Below are 20,015 nucleotides of genomic sequence, written 5' to 3' on the forward strand. Positions count from 1 at the left end.
GAGATCAGTCCTGGGTGATCATTGGAAGGACTGATGCTAAAGCTGAAACTCCAATACTTTGGCCACCTCATGCAAAAAGTTGACTCATTGGAAAAGTCTCTGATACTGGGAGGGATTGGGGGCAGGAGGAGAAGGGCATGACAAAGGATGAGATGGCTGGATGGCATCACTGACTCGATGGACTTGAGTTTGAGTAAACTCTGGGAGTTGGTGATGGACAGGGAGGCCTGGTGTGCTTCGATTCATGGGATCGCAAAGAGTCAGACATGACTGAGTGACTGAACTGACTAGGTACAGCAGAATGAGAGACTTGGAAGCAATTAGGTTCAGGCAAAACCTAAGGTACATCTTAATGGACTCAACAGATGAAGAAGACTTGAACTGTCTCCTCATCCAGCCAGATGACAGTTATGTCGGCACTCTCTTCTACCTGCTATGGTGTTTATGCAGGGGAATTTTGTGGGGTTCACTTGTTAAGGTTCCACCAAAACTGGAACAGAAATTGCTCTGGCTCTAATATTCATCCATTATATAAAAAAAAATCTTCCATTTTAAACTTTGGACTCTCTCACCCTAGAATTCACAATTACAGTCCAAAGTGCAAAGACCATCAATCATTATAAATTAATGGGTCAGTTGATCCAACTGGTTTCTTTCATGCTGATTCCAGATGATTCAGTGCAATTGGGGAAAATTATATACCCAAGCAAATGAACTCTTATCCCACTTAAGAAACAACAAACAACTGAGGCATTGTTGAATTTTGTATTTTCCAAAAGTATCTGTAAGAATATCTTCTTATGATGTGACTTCCGTAATCCATAAAAGGGAAGGTTATAAGAAGTGACACAGCTTCTTACACAGTATACTGTGTAAGAACTACACCATAGTAATATGCTGTAGTGCTGCATAGAAACTTCAAACCAACAATGACCCTCTAAGGATTTAAAGAAAGCCTCATACATCCTCCCTGTTCAGTAATAGGTTTTCTAAGAACCTCAAGGACATTGTTTCATAAAAGTCTAATAAGGAGAACAAGGCAAAGAAAATCTTATCTGGACTATTAGCTTTTGCCTAATGGAATGGAGTACAAATTGAAACACACAAAGTCCACAAAGTTGTAAAGGAAAATATTTCAATTTGAACTAGAAGGAAAAAGATAATATAAAACAAAGTTTGGCTCCTAATTTTTTATAGACAGTAAGCAAGTGAGAAAGATACTCAAATTTAAACATGGGTTACTTTTTATGGAAAAGGAAGAATGACTCAGAAGGTAGAACTAAGAGATACAGAAAACAATTACTATTCCATTGTACTAAGGCTTAATCAAGGAACTGTGCTTGATTACATTCAGAATTGCCAACTAGAAATGTCTATGTGGCCTATTTTCCCCATGTTTGAATGGGAGTGTCAATTGTGGTTTTCCTATATCTTTCCCACTCTTAAATTTTGGGTGTGTAGGAGAGGAGACTGGTAATTTGTCTCTTTAGTTCATAGGTCATCACTGCCAAGAGCAAAGGTCGTTAAGGACCTATACTGCAAGAACTGCACCAGGAAGACTCATACATACCTAAACTTAGACTAGGAGTTCATGCAGTAAAGGGCTGATGTTTGGACATCTAGGAAAAGGATATAAATCAAAGTGCCCAGAGGGAAGACTGTGGCAGATTTTATTTTCCAAAAAGGACAGCAAAAGTATCTTCCATCCTATATTCTTTTATTACTGAGTGACTGTGACACTCCTTCCATCAAGAAGTAGGATTCATATTCTCTCCCCTTGAATCTGGTAGACTTGGGACTATCAGTTCAGTGCGGTCACTCAGTCAGGTCTGACTCTTTGCCACCCCATGAACTGCAACATGCCAGGCTTCCAGGTCCATCGCCGACTCCCAGAGCTTACTCAAACCCATGTCCATCAAGTCAGTGATGCCATCCAACCATCTGTTGACCCCTTCTCCTCCCACCTTCAATCTTTCCCAGCATCAGGGTCTTTTCAAATGAGTCAGCTCTTCCCATCAGGTGGCCAAAGTATTGGAGTTTCAGCTTCAGCATCAGTCCTTCCAATGAATACCCAGGACTGATCTCCTTTAGGATGGACTTGTTGGATCTCCTTGCAGTCCAAAGGACTCTCAAGAGTCTTCTCCAACACCACAGTTCAAAAGCATCAATTTTTCAGTGCTCAGCTTTCTTTATAGTCCAGCTCTCACATCCATACATGACTACTAGAAAAACCATAGCTTTGACTAGATGGACCTTTGTTGGCAGAGTAATGTCTCTGCTTTTTAATATGCCTTGTAGGTTGGTCATAGCTTTTCTTCCAAGAAGCAAGCATCTTTTAATTTCATGGCTGCAGTCACCATCTGAAGTGATTTTGGAGCTCAAAAAGATAAAGTCTCTTACTGTTTTCATTGTTTCCTCATCTATTTGCCATGAAGTGACAGCACTTGGGACTATAGTATAAGTGATAATAGGAACTTCTAAGACTAAGTAATAAAAATGATACAGCTTCCACGTGGTTCTTTTGGAATACCCACTCTCAGAATCCAGTCAGTTTGTCAAAAGAAAGCAATCCATGAAGAATAAACAAGACGAACAGCCCATAGCATTATCCCAGTCTCAGCCAATGCCAACTTGTCAGCCATGAAAGTGACCCATTTTGAAAGTGAATCCTCTTTCTCTCAGTTGTGCAGCCCCAGCTCATATCATCTGGCACAGACAAGCTGTCCTGTCAGATGAACTCTGCAGAACTTGCAGATTTTGAGCAAAATAAATGACTGATATTCCACTAGTTCAGTAGGCTTTGGGTGGCTTATTAAATAGCAATAGATAACTGACACGGTCACCATTTCCTTTATGAAATCTTCCTCAAGCACCCAGCTGGTGTTGTGTTCTTCTTTTTGACTCCCAAAGCACTTTCAGTGTAGTATTATCTTAGCACTTACCATACTCTGTTGAAATTAACTACTCACTTGTCTGCTTCCTTGTAAATATAGGGCAAGCCTGTGCCTTTTTGGAAAATCAACTCTTTGAATATACTGCTTTTGCCCCATTCTCTCTCCGCCCCTTTGTTCAGACAAGTCAGAATTGCTTGGTGTATCTTCTAAGTGTCTTACCTTCTCTTTCACATATATATTTTCTTATCATTTTGTACCTCTATTCAAAATTCTGAAAAATCCTTCTGACTCAATTTCCAGCTCACTAAATCTCTCCTCAACTGAGTTTAATCTGCTGTTCCACTTGTCCACTGAGGCTTAAATTTGGGGTTGTTTTTCTTTGTGTGTGTGTGTGTTTAATTTCTAAAAGTTTTGTTTTTTCCTCTCAAATATGCTAGGTCATTTTTTTATGGTTTCTATTCCTCAAAACACTTTAAACTTTATATTTTATCTATAATAACATGGTCATTTTATAGTCTGTATCTAATAATTCCAATATCTGAAGTCTTTTCAGGGGTGTATTTGTTCTTCCTTATTTCTATTGATTTCTGATTGGAGGCCTTTTTCTTCTAGGCTTAATGATTGCAAACTGATCATTTTAATTGGAAAAGTATTTATAGGAATTACTTAGGGCCTACAGAGATAATTCAGCAGTCCAGTAGTCATGTATGGATTTGAGAGTTGGACTATAAAGAAAGCTGAGCATCGAAGAATTGATGCCTTTGAACTGTGGTGTTGGAGAAGACTCTTGAGAGTCCCTTGGACTGCAAGGAGATCCAACCAGTCAAACCTAAAGGAAATCAGTCCTGAATACTCATTGGAAGGACTGATGCTGAAGCTGAAGCTCTAATACTTTGGCCACCTAATGCAAAGAACTGACTCATTTGAAAAGACCCCTGATGCTGAGAAAGATTGAAGGCAGGAGGAGAAGGGGACAGCAGAGGATGAGACGGTTGGATGGCATCACCAACTCAATGGTCATGAGTTTGAGTGAACTCCGGGAGTTGGTGATGGACAGGGAGGCCTGGTGTGCTGTGATTCATGGGGTCACAAAGAATCAGATACTCTGAGCGACTGAACTGAACTGAACTAGATGGTTTACTTTTGCTTCTGCTTGATGACTGAGGGTATTACTTTAAATTAAATTCATGGACTGATATTTTGCAGACTATATGGATGATATGTTTTGGTGAAAATCTGTGTAAGGACCAACTCATGATTATAACACCTCAGGAATTTTTCTCCTTGTTCTGCTCATAACAAATCATCTTAGCAGATCTTGCAGTCTCCTTAGAGTGAATGTTATGAGACAGAATTATTTCTGATTACTGTGAGGGCATAGTTCTTGTAGCACTAGGTCTATAGAGGAAGGATTTCCTATTAGAGTTCACATGCTGAGCAGGCACAGAGATTTGCTTTCTGCATACAAACCTATAGAGGACTTGAGGACTGAAGTTTAACAGCAGGTTCAGCAAATTCCCTCAGGACAAAAGTGACTTGAATGCTCCACTGGCTTCCCACCTTCACCAATGTATTGGCCTGTTTATTTCTTACTAGTATACTGATAAAAAAAATGTTCCTTATTTAAATGTTATTTACTTTACATCATTTTCTTGTTGCCTTTTTGATGCTTTTAAGTCTTCCTTTTCTGTATTTTTATCCAGCATGCTGTTTTTTTGTTTTTTTTCTTTTTCTTTTTCAGCAGGAGAATTGTTCTGAGCCTAATTAGTTTTAAAACCTGGGTCCATTTCTTTTTCATCCCTGTATCCTCCTCAGCATGCAGCAAAGTGCCTGGCAAGTGAAGGAAGTCAATTAGTTTTCTATTATTTAATGAATAAATAATGCTTTCATTCCTGCTTCCACCACCCCTAACTTAACACTCTACCTCCATTCCCTAATTAAAGCTCTTTTAAATTTTCATATATATATATGAAATTCATATGTGTGTATATATATATATTTTTTCCTACATTGAACTTTACTCCTGATTTCCCCACTATTTTCCCCTATGACCTCTCCTACAGAAGATTTTTCATTCTTTTCAAGTTTCATTCTTATCATCTCTCAGCATTGTCTTTGCTCTCCATGACTGCTTCTGAATCACCCACTATTCTACTTTCATCCAATCTGCTCATCTGAAGATTATGCTACCCTATTATAACATACTTTTCTTGACTTTATTGTAACCATATGTGGATTTCCAGGCATAACTCCACATTTCTTGAGGATTTCACTACTTGGTTCACACTTTCTATTCCATTTTAGCTCTGAATATAATGCAGCAGTGTAATTCACATAGCATTTAAGAGTATAAGGGGACAACCCAAGTTCAAGTCCCAGAATCATCCTTTGTTAACATGTAACCTTGGGAGGTTACCTAATATTTCCCTGCCTCACATTCCTCTTCTATAAAACGGGAATCATGGTATCTTGTAGTATTGTAAGAATTACAGGAAATAATGTATATAAAGCACTTATAATAGTATCGAGTACACAGTAAATGCTCAATAAACCTTAACTATTTTCATGATTATGCTATGACCTCATGCAAAAATCTTCCTTCCACATGCTTATGATTCATACAACACCCTGGGCTTCCCAGGTGGCTCAGTGGTAAAGAATCTGCCTGCCAATTCAGCAGATGCAAGAGATGCAAGTTCGATCCCTGGGTCAGGAAGATCCCCTGGAGAAGGAAATGGCAACCCACTCCAGTATTCTTGCCTGGGAAACTCCACGGATAGAGGAGCCTGGTAGATTACAGTTCACAAGTTTGCAAAGAGTCAGACATGACTGAGCATGCACGCATGCATGCATGGCCTCGGTACTTCTCAAAAACCTACTTGTTCACTTCTATAAAATTCCATAGCCAGTCACTTAAAATAGTATTTCTGAATTTTACTTTAACCCTTCTCAACATTTAACTCTTTTTTTCAGTCAATAACCCTTACATTACTCAGAAATTGAACCCATCTGGACATACATATTTCAGGCTTTCTCTGTATTCATAATGCTTTATTTTTTTTGTCTCTAAGAGAAGCAATGGTTGTGCTTTCTTAGACTATCTCAGTCTTAATTTATACCCATCAGTTTTCTCTTTTTACTCTTTGTCTTCAATCTCTTGTTCTCCATCAGCAAACTTATCCAACTTCTAAACTTAACCAAGTCTTACTTATCCTAAAATAAACTAGCCATTTCTCCCTCTTACCACTTTCTTCTCATGTTATCATTTTAGCTCTTTTTCTAATCCTCTTCAAAGGGTAATCTGTATTCTCCACTCCCTTTTCCTTCTTCTGCATTTCTGAGTATCTCACTGTTAGCTTTTAAAAATCTAGTTTTGTCACATCATTTCTTAAACTTACTTTTCAAAGACAGGCAGAAATTGGATTGTCAAACAAACAAATAAACAAAGCCTCTCCTCAAAAATTCTACAATTTCTTTGCAACCTTGAATATGCTGACCACCCACTTGAAGCTCTCCTCCCCCATTAGCTTTCATGTAACTATTTTGCATTCTTCACTCAGAGGCAGTGGCAAGGGAATAGAAAGCAAGCATGGTGACAAACAAAAACTCATGTTCAAGCAAAGGCCCCTCAAAGTATTGATATTAAATAAGACACTTAGCTTCAATTTCCTCATCAGTAAAATGGGCATATTTGTTTATCTTGTTCACCAGTTTATAATGCTAATAAATAAAATAATGGATTTGAAAATACCATAAAAGAAATAAAATACACAAAGTAGCTGAGTATGCTTTGATAACCTAGAAGCAGACAGGATGCAAGAAACTAAAAGATTCTTGCTACCAAATTTGCTATGAGACTCTGAAAGACCCAAAGCTTTGTATCTGACCTAGAATGTTTTTCACTACGAAAAGATTTCATAGTGTCTTCACCATGGCAGTACCACCTTCGTGAGAGCTCTTGTCAAGAAATTAAGGGCATTCACATAAAAAATGCTCCAAATTACCTGGACTCACTCAAGATGCAAAAAAAAAAAATCCTTATGACTATATTGGGGCCCTTTCATATTTTAAAATATTGTGGGACATCAAAATACTAATGATACACTTTCAAATATACAAGCATGTAAACTGAATTGGTCCATGTTAGTAAGAAATATTACCAGTTCTTGGAGAAGGGGCCCTTGCAATTTCTAAGGAGCAAGGTTTCTTTGTAACTGCTGTGTCCATGAGATCACATAGAAAATTCTCATTTTCTGAAGGAAATGTATCCAGAGAGGCAGATGGTACAATTTCCATAGTGTAATTCCTCTTCTTTGGATAAGACTCCTGAAAGGAAGGAGAAAAAATAAAAATAGCTTTGTGATAAAGACACAGCCTGTTTAATTTATAAAAACTAGAAAAGATAATACGTTTCGTCAGTTCTTCTAAAAGTGATTGAGAGGTGATGATTCATCTGTTTGAATAAGTTATGCAGTTGTGTAACCCCAATATTACCAGTGATCTTTTTAGAAAAGTCCTTGCAATTTGGTTTCCCTGAAGTTATCACTGAAGTTCTTGATTTCAAGTCATGATCTCTTTTTTATAAAATATGTTCATTTTCTACTTGTGGCATAAACAGTTGTTTAATCAACAGTCATTCCCAAGACTCTTCTCCTTTGCCTGCTTCCTAGAGATAGCCATATGACCCAGTTAGATTCAAAGGGAAATTTGCTGGGAGGCTTCTGGAAAAATATTCTTTTCCCAGAGAAAAAAGATATGCCAAGAGGCTTTTGCAGAGTTTTGGCCATCCTCAGTTTCCTCTCTCTGGGTGCAGGTTTGATGTTTGGGGCAAGGGTAGGCAAGTTGTAACCATAAGGCAGTAAGCCTCTTACCTCAAAAAGACAACTGGTCAAGAATGACAACAGCAGGATTTTTTAAAAGCCTGGGACCTTGATAATATCATTGAGTTGCTCAGATAGTTTCAGGACCAGTTTCTTCAGGCTTCTTAAGCAATTATTAAAGTTTCGTATTGTTTGAGTCATTGCTAATTGGGTTTTCAGTCACTTAGAAGTGAATGTGTTCCCACCCAACACACTTCCTTTGTGAACACTGTTAATATACTAAGGTTACTCTTTTCAGGTTAGGATAAAATTAAGGTCTTATTCTATATTGCTGATTCTTCAATATATTCTAAAAATTGGAATTCATTTAATTTTACAATATCTTTATATCTTGTACAAGGCATTGTGTATTTGTGTGAGAGAGAGTGTATGTGTGTGTTTGTCACTCAGTCATTCTCCACCTTTGAGATCCCATGGACTGTAGCCCACCAGGCTCCTCTGTCCATGGAATTCTTCAGGCAAGAATACTGCAGTGGGTAGCCATTTCCTTCTCCTGGGGATCTTCCTGACTTAGGATCGAACCTGGGTCTACTGCATTGCCGGCAGATTTTTTACCATTTGACCCACCAGAGAAACCCATACAAGGTATTAATGGTCAGCAAATATTTATTGAGCATCTATCATATACATTTAGAATTATGCTAATTGCTGGAAATGTTTAAAAAATGAATAAGACATAATCCTTGCATTCAGAAAGTTTGTAGTTTACCAGAAAAGAAAAACAGATTATCTGCATGATGAATTTGACAATTAATTGAATTTACTTTTGATATATATTACCTTTATAAACATACTTCATTATCAAAAGAAAGAAACAAATGAAAAAATAAACTCATTTTCAAAAAGCTTCCAATATATATCCAAGGATTGGTAAAGATTTAGTACAAGCTCCTATTTTTTTCTTTAATGACACTTACAGTATAGTAGAATAAGTATTCAAGGTCAGAGTAATTGCTTTCAGACCATACCAGACCCTTGCACATCAAAGAGTCAATTATGTTCACTCTACTCTATTGAAAGCAGGAAATTGGGAGTAATTTATTTTTAACAACAAAGGGTGACAAAGTTGAAAGCATCCAGAGGAAAGCAATCAGGATGGTATATGATTTAAAAACCATGTCACAGAAGAAATGATGAAAGGAACTGCAGTGTTCTATCCCAGAGAAGTCGTATAGCCACATAATAGTTATCCCAGTATATTTGAAAGGCTATCCTTCACGAGCTTCCCACAGAGTGGGAAAGGGTATAAGAGGCTGTGGTAGATTTATTCCAAAGTTCTTTGAAGAAGAATAAAGAGAAATGTTTATCAGTCAAGGAGGGCAAATTTGGGTCAACACAAAAAGCAATTTTCTGTGAATTAATAATATTGCTTATCTTCTAAAATGGATGTGCACTGATAAAATAATTAGCTAAAAGATAGCACTAGAAAGCAACACAATGAACTCCTCAAAGGTGGAAATGTTTACAGTTACTGATAAAATTATGTATAAGACACTGTACAATGAATACACCAGGTGACTGTAAACTCTGTGAGAGCTAGAATTTTTCTCATTCACATTCTATCCCCAGAATCTAATATAACTCCTGCCACATAATGGGTCCTCAGTAAATACTTACTGATCAACTGAACAGTCTCAAACATCATTTTAAACAAGTCTAAGTACCAGTTAGGAAAAGGAAAAGGATAGTGCTTTTTAAAGATGTAAATTAATTCTCTGTCTTCCTTGTTTACTGCTTTGAATATCAAAAGTGAAAAAAGTGAGATTCAATGAGATTGTAATGAGTCTATGAAGAAAGAGTCTCTATCTTAAACCTTGTTCAGTGACCAAATCATATTCAGCTCTCTTGCGATCCCTTGGACTGTAGCCCACCAGGCTTCTCTGTCCATAGGATTTTCCAGGCAAGAATATGGAATGGGTTGCAATTTCCTTCTCCAAGGGATCTTCCTGACCAGGGATTAAACCCGCATCTCCTGCATTGACAGGTGGATTTTTACCACTGAACCACCTGGAAAGCCCCAGCTTAAACCCTAGTTCATCTCAAAATTAAATTAATCCAAACAACCTATTTTTCATGGATTTTGTTAGGCTGGACTTTTACTACATTTATAAAGAATTATGAGGATTTTAAAAGTCTTGAAAACAACTTTGAAATTTAACCACACAGGATGAGTTAGTAAATTAAATATACATTTATTGAAGAAATATTAAAAAACATAAATGGAAAAAAATATCACATGAAAACCAGCATGCTCAAATAACTAATAGCAACATTTTGGTGTATATTCTCCCAGATGGCTTCCATGCGTGTGGACATGTGGGTGTGTGTAAAGGAAAGACAAACTATTTTAAACAATAATGAAGTATACCCTCTTCATCTTCCTAAAGGAGTGCCATTATTTCTCACTGGCATAGAAGTCTGTAATACACACACGGCCTCCTTATGGAGAGTGAGAGCCCCAAGGGAAGGAGATAGTAAACTAAGATAGCAAAGCTGCACTTTTGTAACCAAATATTTCATATTGCCAGAAAGAAGTAGGGTATTCAACAGAATACCTGACATGTATCTCTCGAAAGAGGATATATGATATTATAAAATGATAAAATAAATCCACATATGTCCATATTTAAGAGACAGAACATGACCACTGAGACCCACCCCTCCATCCTATGTTCCCCTTTCTGTTCCAACCCCTTCCCTCGGCAACTGGGGTTAAATCTTGTTCTGAACTTTGTGTTTATAATTCCCTGCATTGTTGTGAAAATGTACCTATATAAGTGAGTATCAATAAAGAATAAACGGTTTGTACTGTATGCTTTTGAACTTCATACACACAGTATAAAGTGCTCTTGCTCTTCTGTGACTTTTTTCAATCAATACTCTGTTTCTGAGTTTCATTTATTTTCAGTGTGACACAAGAACCCACCATACAGGTATACCACACATTCATTTACACATTCTCCTGACAACAGACTTTTATACATTTCCCAGATGTTTTGTTATTAAGAAAAGAAAGGAGGGCATTGAGTTTTCCCACCCCAAGTAGGATAAAGGTCCAAGAGCTTTTCTGTAAAATTTATATAAAGATGTTTTATATATATATATACACAAAGGTATGTAATGTTTTATGATTTGATATTTCCCTTTAATAATGTATTCTGAACAAGTTTCAAGGGCAAGTATATGACTACATGATGAATTTAAGTCCCAGTATACACATGATCGTAACTCAGTCAATCTTACCATACTGAAATTTTAATGTTTTTCTTTTAAGGGAGCATTATTGTGCATGTATCCCTGTTTACATGCTCAACCAGATCTTTTGAAGTAGAATTCCTGTGACTATAGGTATATACCATATGCTTATATAATTGAATCTGTTTCTGGATTTTCTAATTATTCCATATATCCGTCTATTCTAGCACCACAATCCTACTGTCTGGCTCTTTGCAACCCCATGGACTGTAGCCCACCATGCTCCTCTGTCCATGGAATTCTCCTGGCAAGAATACTGGAGTGTGTAGCCATTCCCTTCTCGAGGGGATCTTCCTGACCCAGGGATTGAACCCAGGTCTCCCGCATTGTGGGCAGATTCTTTACCATCTGAGACACCAAGGAAGCCCTTGATTAAACTATCTGGAAGGATATGTTTCTCTGCATATTCATCCTTATCAAAGCATTCATGATTATCCTCATGTCTATTTTTCAAAAAAATTCTTTAAACATTTTTGTCAATTTCTCCTCAAATCATTGCCTCTCCTTTGCTTCCTATCAGTAAACAGTACTTCCATACACCTGTCACTTAAACAACTTGGGGACAATTTTCCATTCTCACTCTTCTTCAGCATCATGCCCAGTCATTCCTTAAGTCCCATATTCAACATTGAATTCTGTACCTCAAACACATTCATTTCTCTCTACCCCTGCTACCACCTTGGTCTGGGTCACCATTATTTATTACTTGAACTGCTAGAATAATTCCAAACTGGTCTCCTTGCCTCTAGCCCTGCTCCTCTCTCAATTAATTCACTTTCAAACACTGCTGCTGCTGCTGAGTCACTTTAATCATGTCCGACTCTGTGTGACCCCATAGATGGAAGCCCACCAGGCTCCCCCGTCCCTGGGATTCTCCAGGCAAGAACACTGGAGTGGGTTGCCATTTCCTTCTCCAATGTGTGAAAGTGAAAAGTGAAAGTGAAGTCGCTCAGTCGTGTCCGACCCTTAGCGACCCCACGGACTGCTGCCTACCAGGCTCCTCCATCCAAGGGATTTTCCAGGCAAGAGTACTGGAGTGGCTTGCCATTGCCTTCTCCGTTTCAAACACTACCATGTTACTAATAGAAACTCAGGTCAAAATAAATTAATTTCATTTCATCATAACTTTATCTGATGAAAGAATCATAAAATGTTCTAGTCATAGTACATACTGATTCTTTTTAAACATTTAATATGGTCTTTCATAATATCTTAGAATTTCCATGCTGAATGATTACATTCAATGCCTTAATTATCCAGATAGTAAACTCATTAAAATAACAAGATCTTGAAGAGTGAACTAAAGGGGAAATATAATCCCATTAATGTAAGACGATGGTGCTAATAACTAAAGACCTGCTTGTCTAGCACCTAAAAATGTGCCACCTGCATAGTAGGACTCTAAGAATGCATGCTAAAAAAGAAATACATAAAATAGCTATCATTTCAGTCAGTATTTCAAGGCCTGATTCCTTGACTAGATTAAAGAACTATATTGACAAGTGCTGAGTTCCAAGTTGCTTCAGTTGCATCCAACTCTTTGCAACCCCATAGACTGTAGCCTGCCAGGTTCCTCTGTCCATAGAAATCTCCAGACAAGAATACTGAAGTGGGTTGCCATGCCCTTCTCCAGGGGATCGTCCCGACCCAGGGATCAAAACTGTGTCTCTTACATCTCTTGCATTGGCAGGCAGGTTCTTTACCACTAGCGCCACCTGGGAAGCTCAAATATGAAAGTGTAACCTGCCAGGCTCCTGTCTATGGAATTCTCCAGGCAAAAATCTGAAGTGGGTAGCCTTTCCATTCTCCAGGGGATCGTCCCAACCCAGGGATTGGATCCAGGTCTCCCACATTGCAGGAGGATTCTTTACCATCTGAGCCACCAGGGAAGCCAGTAAAGACCATAGCAAAACATCTTTTTCATGTAGTATGCACTTACTAAACATTTGTTGAATTAATGAAATCTGAAACTGCTGTTGTTTAGTCACTAAGTCGTGTTGACTCTTTTGTGACCTATGGATTACAGCCCACCAGGCTCCTCTGTCCATGGGATTTCTCAGGGAAGAATACTGGAGTGAGTTGCCATATCCTCCAGGGGAATCTTTCTAGCCCAGGGATCAAACCAACATCTCTTGCATTGGCAGGTGGATTCTTTACCACTGAGCCACCAGGGAAACCTTCTGTGGCTTTAGGACTGTACTGTCCTAGATGGCAGCCACCTGCAACTGTTTAGATTTAAATTCATTAAATACAATTTGAATTTAGCTCCTTACTTTCATTTCAGGAGGTCAGTGGCTGCATGGTGGTTCCCACATTGGACCATGAAGACTTGGCACTTTTACAGCTGCAAAAACATCTATTGGACTGCACATGTCTGCCTTCAGAGAGGTGTCTGCCCCCAGAAGGGTGTCTGCTGACCTTGACAACAGGAGAGTCACAGGGAGTTTTCCAAATCCAAGTGCCCAGGCTGCACCCTCAGTCATTTCATCACAACCTTTGGGGATGCAGCCTAGCCCTCTCACAGGTGGCAGGGTCATTTGGAGAGTTGTTAAAGCAGACATGGCCAGGCCCTACTCTTAAAGAATTTCAGATTCAGTAGTCAAGGGCGGGATGCGAGAATGTGTGTTTCCAACTTGCAGCAAGGGAGATCTCTTCATTTATTAAACATTCATTGAATTAATGAAATCTGAAATAATATCATTCAAAAACTATCACAGATTCAAACCACTTTAAGAAGAATAGCAAATCACTCTTTATGAAGTGTTTTACAGTCTGCAAGTGAGTGAAGTCGCTCAGTCATGTCCTACTCTTTGTGACCCCATGGACTTTAGCCTACCAGGCTTCTCCGTCCATGGGATTCTCCAGGCAAGAGTACTGGAGTGGGTTGTCGTTTCCTTCTCCAGGAGATCTTCCCAACCCAGGGATCAAACCCGGGTCTCCCACATTGGAGGCAGACGCTTTACCATCTGAGTCACCAGGGAAGCAAAGTAAATAGCATTTCATTAGTCAGATGGTTACCATTTAGCTCTCATAACAGCCCTCCCTCAAGAGTCTTCTCCAACACCACAGTTCAAAACCATCAATTCTTTGGCAGTCAGCTTTCTTTATATCCAACTCTCACATCCATACATGACCACAGGAAAAATTATAGCCTTGACTAGACCGACCTTTGTCAGCAAAGTAATGTCTCTGCTATTTAATATGCTGTCTAGGTTGGTCATAGCTTTTCTTCTAAGGAGTAAGCATCTTTTAATTTCATGGCTGCAATCAGCATCTGCAGTGATTTTGGAGCCCTAAAAAAATAAAGTCAACCACTATTTCCCTATCTATTTGCCATGAAGTGATGGGACCAGATGTCATGATCTTAGTCTTCTGAATATTAAGTTTTAAGCCAACTTTTTCACTTTCCTCTTTCACTCTCATCCAGAGACTCTTTAGCTCTTCTTCGCTTTCTGCCGTAAGGGTGGTGTTACCTGCAAATCTGAGGTTATTGATATTTCTCCTGGCAATCTTGATTCCAGCTTGTGCTTCATCCAGTCCAGCACTTTTCATGATGTACTCTGCATATAAGTTAAATAAGCAGGTTGACAATATACAGCCTTGATGTACTCCTTTTTGTATTTGGAACCAGTCTGTTGTTCCATGTCTAGTTATAACTGTTGCTTCATGACCTGCATACAGATTTCTCAAGAGGCAGGTCAGATGATCTGGTATTCACATCTCTTGAAGAATTTTCCACAGTTTATTGTGATCCACACAGTCAAAGGCTTTAGCATAGTCAATAAAGCAGAAATAGATGTTTTTCTGGAACTCTTTCGCTTTTTAGATGATTCAGTGGATGTTGGCAATTTGATCTCTGGTGCCTCTGCCTTTTCTAAACCCAGCTTGAACATCTGGAAGTTAACGGTTCACATATTGTTGAAACCTGGCTTAGAGAATTTTGAGCATTACTTTACTAGCATGTGAGATGAGTGCAATTGTTTGGTAGGTTGAGCATTCTTTGGCATTGCCTTTCTTTGGAATTGGATTGATTTGATGGGCCAAAGAATTGATGCTTTTGAACTGTGGTGTTGGAGAAGACTCTTGAGAATCCCTTGGACTGCAAGGAGATCCAACCAGTCCATCCTAAAGGAAATCAGTCCTGAATATTCATTGGAAGGACTGAGGCTGAAACTGAAACTCCAATACTTTGGCCACCTGATGTGAAGAACTGACTCATTTGAAAAGACCTTGATGCTGGGAAAGACTGAAGGTGGGAGGAGAAGGGGATGACAGAGGATAAGATGGTTGGATGGCATCACCGACTCAATGGACATGAGTTTGAGTAAACTCTGGGAGTTGGTGATGGACAGGGAGGCCTGGCGTGCTACAGTCCATGGGGTCACAAAAAGTTAGACATGACTGAGCAACTGAACTGAACTGAACAACCCTCCCAGTGTTACTATGATCCCCATTCTGAAACTAATGCTTGGAATTATTAGCTGTCCAATATTAACTAATATCTGGTTAATGGAAGCTTTAGGGCTACAACCTAGGTCTTATCTCAGTAACTATAGCATTCATACTATTGCATCACAGATAAAAGGACTATGACAAGATCTTTACTGCCAGAACTAAAGGAAAGAGGAAACTGCTCATTGTTAGGTTGTACCTAACCCTGGCACTGCTTAGCCTGTGCAAGCTCTCTTCCTTACCGTGGGAAATTTGGATTTTGATATACAGGTTTATTGCCAAAGCACTCTTTATGGTAAATCCTGGAAATGGACCAAAGCGATTTAAAGAATTGAGGTCCAACAGTTCGTGATTCACTTGTCAAGATTCCATTGTACCCAGCCTAGCAGAGTTTGGCTCCAATTTGGTTAGCAATTTTTGCTTTTTCTTGCTATTTTGCCTCTATCTTAATTCAAATGCCTGGTTCCTGAATCCCAGACTTATTTCTGAGCTTGAATTTTTATAATGGTAGCATGCCTAAGACTGTGTTCTCTGCCTTGGTCTTTGCTAGCCCTTTCCTAAGGTCTGAGGGACTAATGGTTTGTCCCAAAATTCTAAACATGTCTCTACTCTGATGCTGGGAAGGATTGGGTGCGGGAAGAGAAGGGGACGACAGGGAATGATATGGCTGGATGGCATCACTGACTCGATGGACATGAGTTTGAGTGAACTCCGGGAGTTGGTGATGGACAGGGAGGCCTGGTGTGCTGTGATTCATGGTTGCAAAGAGTCAGACATGACTGAATGACTGAACTGAACTGAACTGAAGGGCCTATACTGCCTAACTTTACAGTTCCTGAATGACCAGCTTTAATGGTTAGACTTACTTAGTCAGTTTTATTGTACCTGTTATAGTTAGTTGTGTAATGTGTCAACCAAATAGTGCTTCTTTTAAAATATGTATACTGAGAGCACTGAATAAGTTAATATTACGCCTCCCCAAGAAAAATAAACAATAGTAATATACTTTCACTTGCTGTTTGCACTGTGTTCCTATAAAAGTTGAAGATCATGAGGGGTGGGCTCAATCTAACAAGTCAAAATTTATTAGTGGTTAAATATGAAGTCCTATAGTTAAGTAAAGAAATGAGTTTTTAAAATTCAGGCTGTGGGTATATAGATTAGCAATACCATGAAAAAAGAAACAGGAGTTACAGCTGAAAGTGTGAGTCAGAGTGTAATGTATCAGTTAAAGACATAATGTGACACTGGCTGACTTAGTACAAGAATGATATTTAAACTAGAGAATATGACAGTCCTCCCTTCCTCTGCACTAATTAGAATTGGGAATAATCTGGTTTAGGAATTTTGTAAAAGACAGGCTAACTGTATGATATTAACCATCCTTTGTAAAGGAGTGAAGGTGAAAGTGAAAGTCACTCACTTGTGTCTGACTCTTTGCCACCCCATGGATTACACAATTGATGTAATTCTCCAGGCCAGAATACAGGAGTGGGTAGCCTTTCCCTTCTCCAGGCAGTCTTCCCAACACAGGGATCAAATCCAGGTCTCCTGCATGCAGGCAGATTCTTTATCAGCTGAGCCACAAGGGAAGCCCAAGAATATTGGAGCGGGTAGACAATCCCTTCTTCAGCGTATCTTCCCGATCCAGGAACCCAACTGGGGTCTCCTGCATTGCAGGCAATTCTTTACCAACTGAGTTCTGAGGGAAGTTCTTGCAAAGGAGTACAAGATTTATTCATCAAAAGGGCTGAAGGATACTTGGCCTCTGACTTATGAAAAACCTTGGCAATGATCAGGGATCCAGGTATGGGCATAGTCATTTCTTAATAATATCAATGATGAAGCTTTTATTTTTAATCAGAAATAAGGTGATCTAGAGGCTTTTCTAGACAATTTTGACAAGATACCTCTGTGAACTTACCTCCTAAATACAGCTCTTTCTTAACCATATATGGGAAAGTGAAGCAGCTTAACCAACACTGCAGCAAACCACACCTGGTACACTCAGCTTGGTATGGAGGCCTACATTTGAGGAGATGCAAAGACCACAGGCACTATTTTCTCTGCACATGGATAAGGAAAGTGCTGAGTATCAAACTCATGCAATATGGGGAAAGATTAAAGAAGAAAAGTTAGGAAAAACATTTCACAAGTACTTGAAAAACAGAAGAATCACTATAATTGTCAGAAAGAGTGCAGGTATAGAGATGGTAACAGGCGTACACGTTTCAGCTTAAGGTGAGCATTCACTTGGCAAGTAGCAGGTTGTCTGCCACTGACTTTAAATTTAGCCTGATTGATACAAGTCATCTCTTGAGAACAGAAGAGGGTGGTTTGATTTAGACAAGTTTGAAGACTTTAGTAAATAAGACAATGGAAATAGAAGTACTATGTTGGTACTATGATACAAAACACCTGCATGTATTCACTGCTTCCTGAATCATTTTTCTCATAACAGGAAAAATAATACTAATGCAAGGGAGTGTGGTCTTATAGCTCTTTCAAAGTTAGAGATGACTCACAATTCTAAATGACTCAAAGTACGTGAAAGCTATTGGATACGGTTTTACTACCCTGACATGTCCTGCAGTATCAATAAAAGTATCCCCTGCAGACTTACAGTGACTTTACAATGAGGAAGATAACAACATAAATACACAATAATAAGAAAATAAGAGACTTTGAGTGGGAGAAGAGGATGAGCAACAATAAGACAATAAAACTTTGAGTGGGAGAAGAAGATGAAGACATTGTAAGACAATAATGTCCTAACTTTCCCAAAACCTGTGAATATATTATGCCCCATGCAAAAGGAGCTTTGCAGATGTGATTAAGTTAAGAATTTTGAGATGGGGAGATCATCCTGGATTATCCAAGTGGCCCAGTATCACAACTCTCATTATACGTGAAAGAGGGAAGGAGAGTTGGTGTTGGATTGATGCAATGTGAAAGACTTGACTGACCATTGCTGGTTTTCAAGGTATAAAGGCAACCATGAGCCAAGGAATGAACACAGCTCATAGAAGATAGACTGGCAACAGATTCTCCTCTAGAATCTCCAGAAAGGAATGCAGCCCTATCAAAACCTTGGATTTAGCCCAGGGGGACATTCTTTAGACTTCCAGAAATGTAAAATATTAATCATAAGGCTCTAGGACTTCCCTGATGGCTCAGACTGCAAAGCATCTGCCTGTAATGCAGGAGACCCGGGTTCATTCCCTGGGTTGGGAAGAGCTCCTAGAGAAGGAAATAACAACCCACTATAGTATTCTTGGCTAGAAAATCCCATGGATGGAGGAGCCTAGTAGGCTACAGTCCATGGGGTCACAAAGAGTTGGACACGATTGAGCAACTTCACCTCACTTCACTTCAGTGGTAAAGAACATGCCTGTGAATGCAGGAGACATAAGAGATGCGGGTTCAATCCCTGAGTCAGGAAGATCCCTTGGAGGAGGGCATGGCAACCCACTCCAGTCTTCTTGCCTGGAGAATCCTGTGGATTCTGGCTGGCTATTGTCCACAGAGTCACACGGCATCAGACATGATTGAAGCGACTTAAGACACATACAATAATAAAGCTTTGGTTTTTTAAGCTGCTAAATTTATGATCACGAGTTACTGCAACAACTAAAAACTAATATAGTAACACTAGCAGAAAGTAACATGCATAGAGAAGCAATAGAAATTATTAAGGACTGAGAGAGGAACATTAAAATTGGACTCCAATGAAAAAAAATATATCTTTTATGACTCAATATCTTAAAGATAGTGATCCTTTCACTCTCACTTAAATTTAATGTAAGTTTAAGTCTTAAATTTAATGCAGTAGTATGGAATGGTTTCCTTCCCACTCCTTTTGGATCTTGACAAGTGATCCTTAAGTGCATTTGGAAAAATAAATCTCTGACAATAGCTAGGTATTAATTTGAAAAGAGAAAAATAATGGAGGGGGTGAAGATAAACATTTATCAGATATTTAAGTAAACTGTAAATGGTTTTGATACAATAGTTGAAAGGCATAAATAGAAGACAGAACTTAAAAGAACAAAGATTCAATGTTTGTGAAAATTTATTGTATTATGGTATTTCAAATCAGTAGTAAAACAATGGATTATATAATAATTGCCAAAAAATAACTGGCCAGTCATTTGAAAGAATTAATAAAACTGTATTAATACTCCATTCCTTAAATAAAATAAATTGCAGCTAAATATTTAAATAATAAGTAAATATACTTGCAAAATATTCTTAAAATAAGAATGTTCTTTGATCAGAAGCTATAACGAGACACATATTCAGAGGTGTAGAGAAAAAGATTGATAAATTTGAGTACCTAAAAACTTGAAACTTTCACAAAGCCACTAAAATACAAAATCAAAATTAAGAAAGGTAACAGAATTGGGAAAATTATTTGATATGTGTGACAAGGATCTAATATCTTTATTATATAAAGAGAATTACAAATTGGGGTTAAAGAGATCATCAACCCAAGGAGAAAAGCTGGCAAAGGACAGGTGCAATTCATGATAAA

At 38.5% G+C, this 20,015-nt stretch overlaps 1 protein-coding gene across 1 annotated transcript in view; it reads right to left on the reverse strand.

Moving 5' to 3' along the window:
• LOC148777644 (ankyrin repeat and sterile alpha motif domain-containing protein 1B-like) overlaps positions 1-20,015 on the reverse strand; it is a 573,212-nt gene that overhangs the window by 138,385 nt on the left and 414,812 nt on the right. Inside the window, exon 10 of the mRNA XM_088837030.1 lies at positions 7,055-7,220. Within this exon, the coding sequence (XP_088693156.1) occupies positions 7,055-7,220 (166 nt within the window). The remainder of the gene's footprint in view (positions 1-7,054; positions 7,221-20,015) is intronic.

Source organism: Moschus berezovskii, chromosome 6, assembly GCF_049115385.1.
Source record: "Moschus berezovskii isolate FMDL1 chromosome 6, NW_MosBer_1.0, whole genome shotgun sequence".
NCBI lineage: Eukaryota > Metazoa > Chordata > Mammalia > Artiodactyla > Moschidae > Moschus > Moschus berezovskii.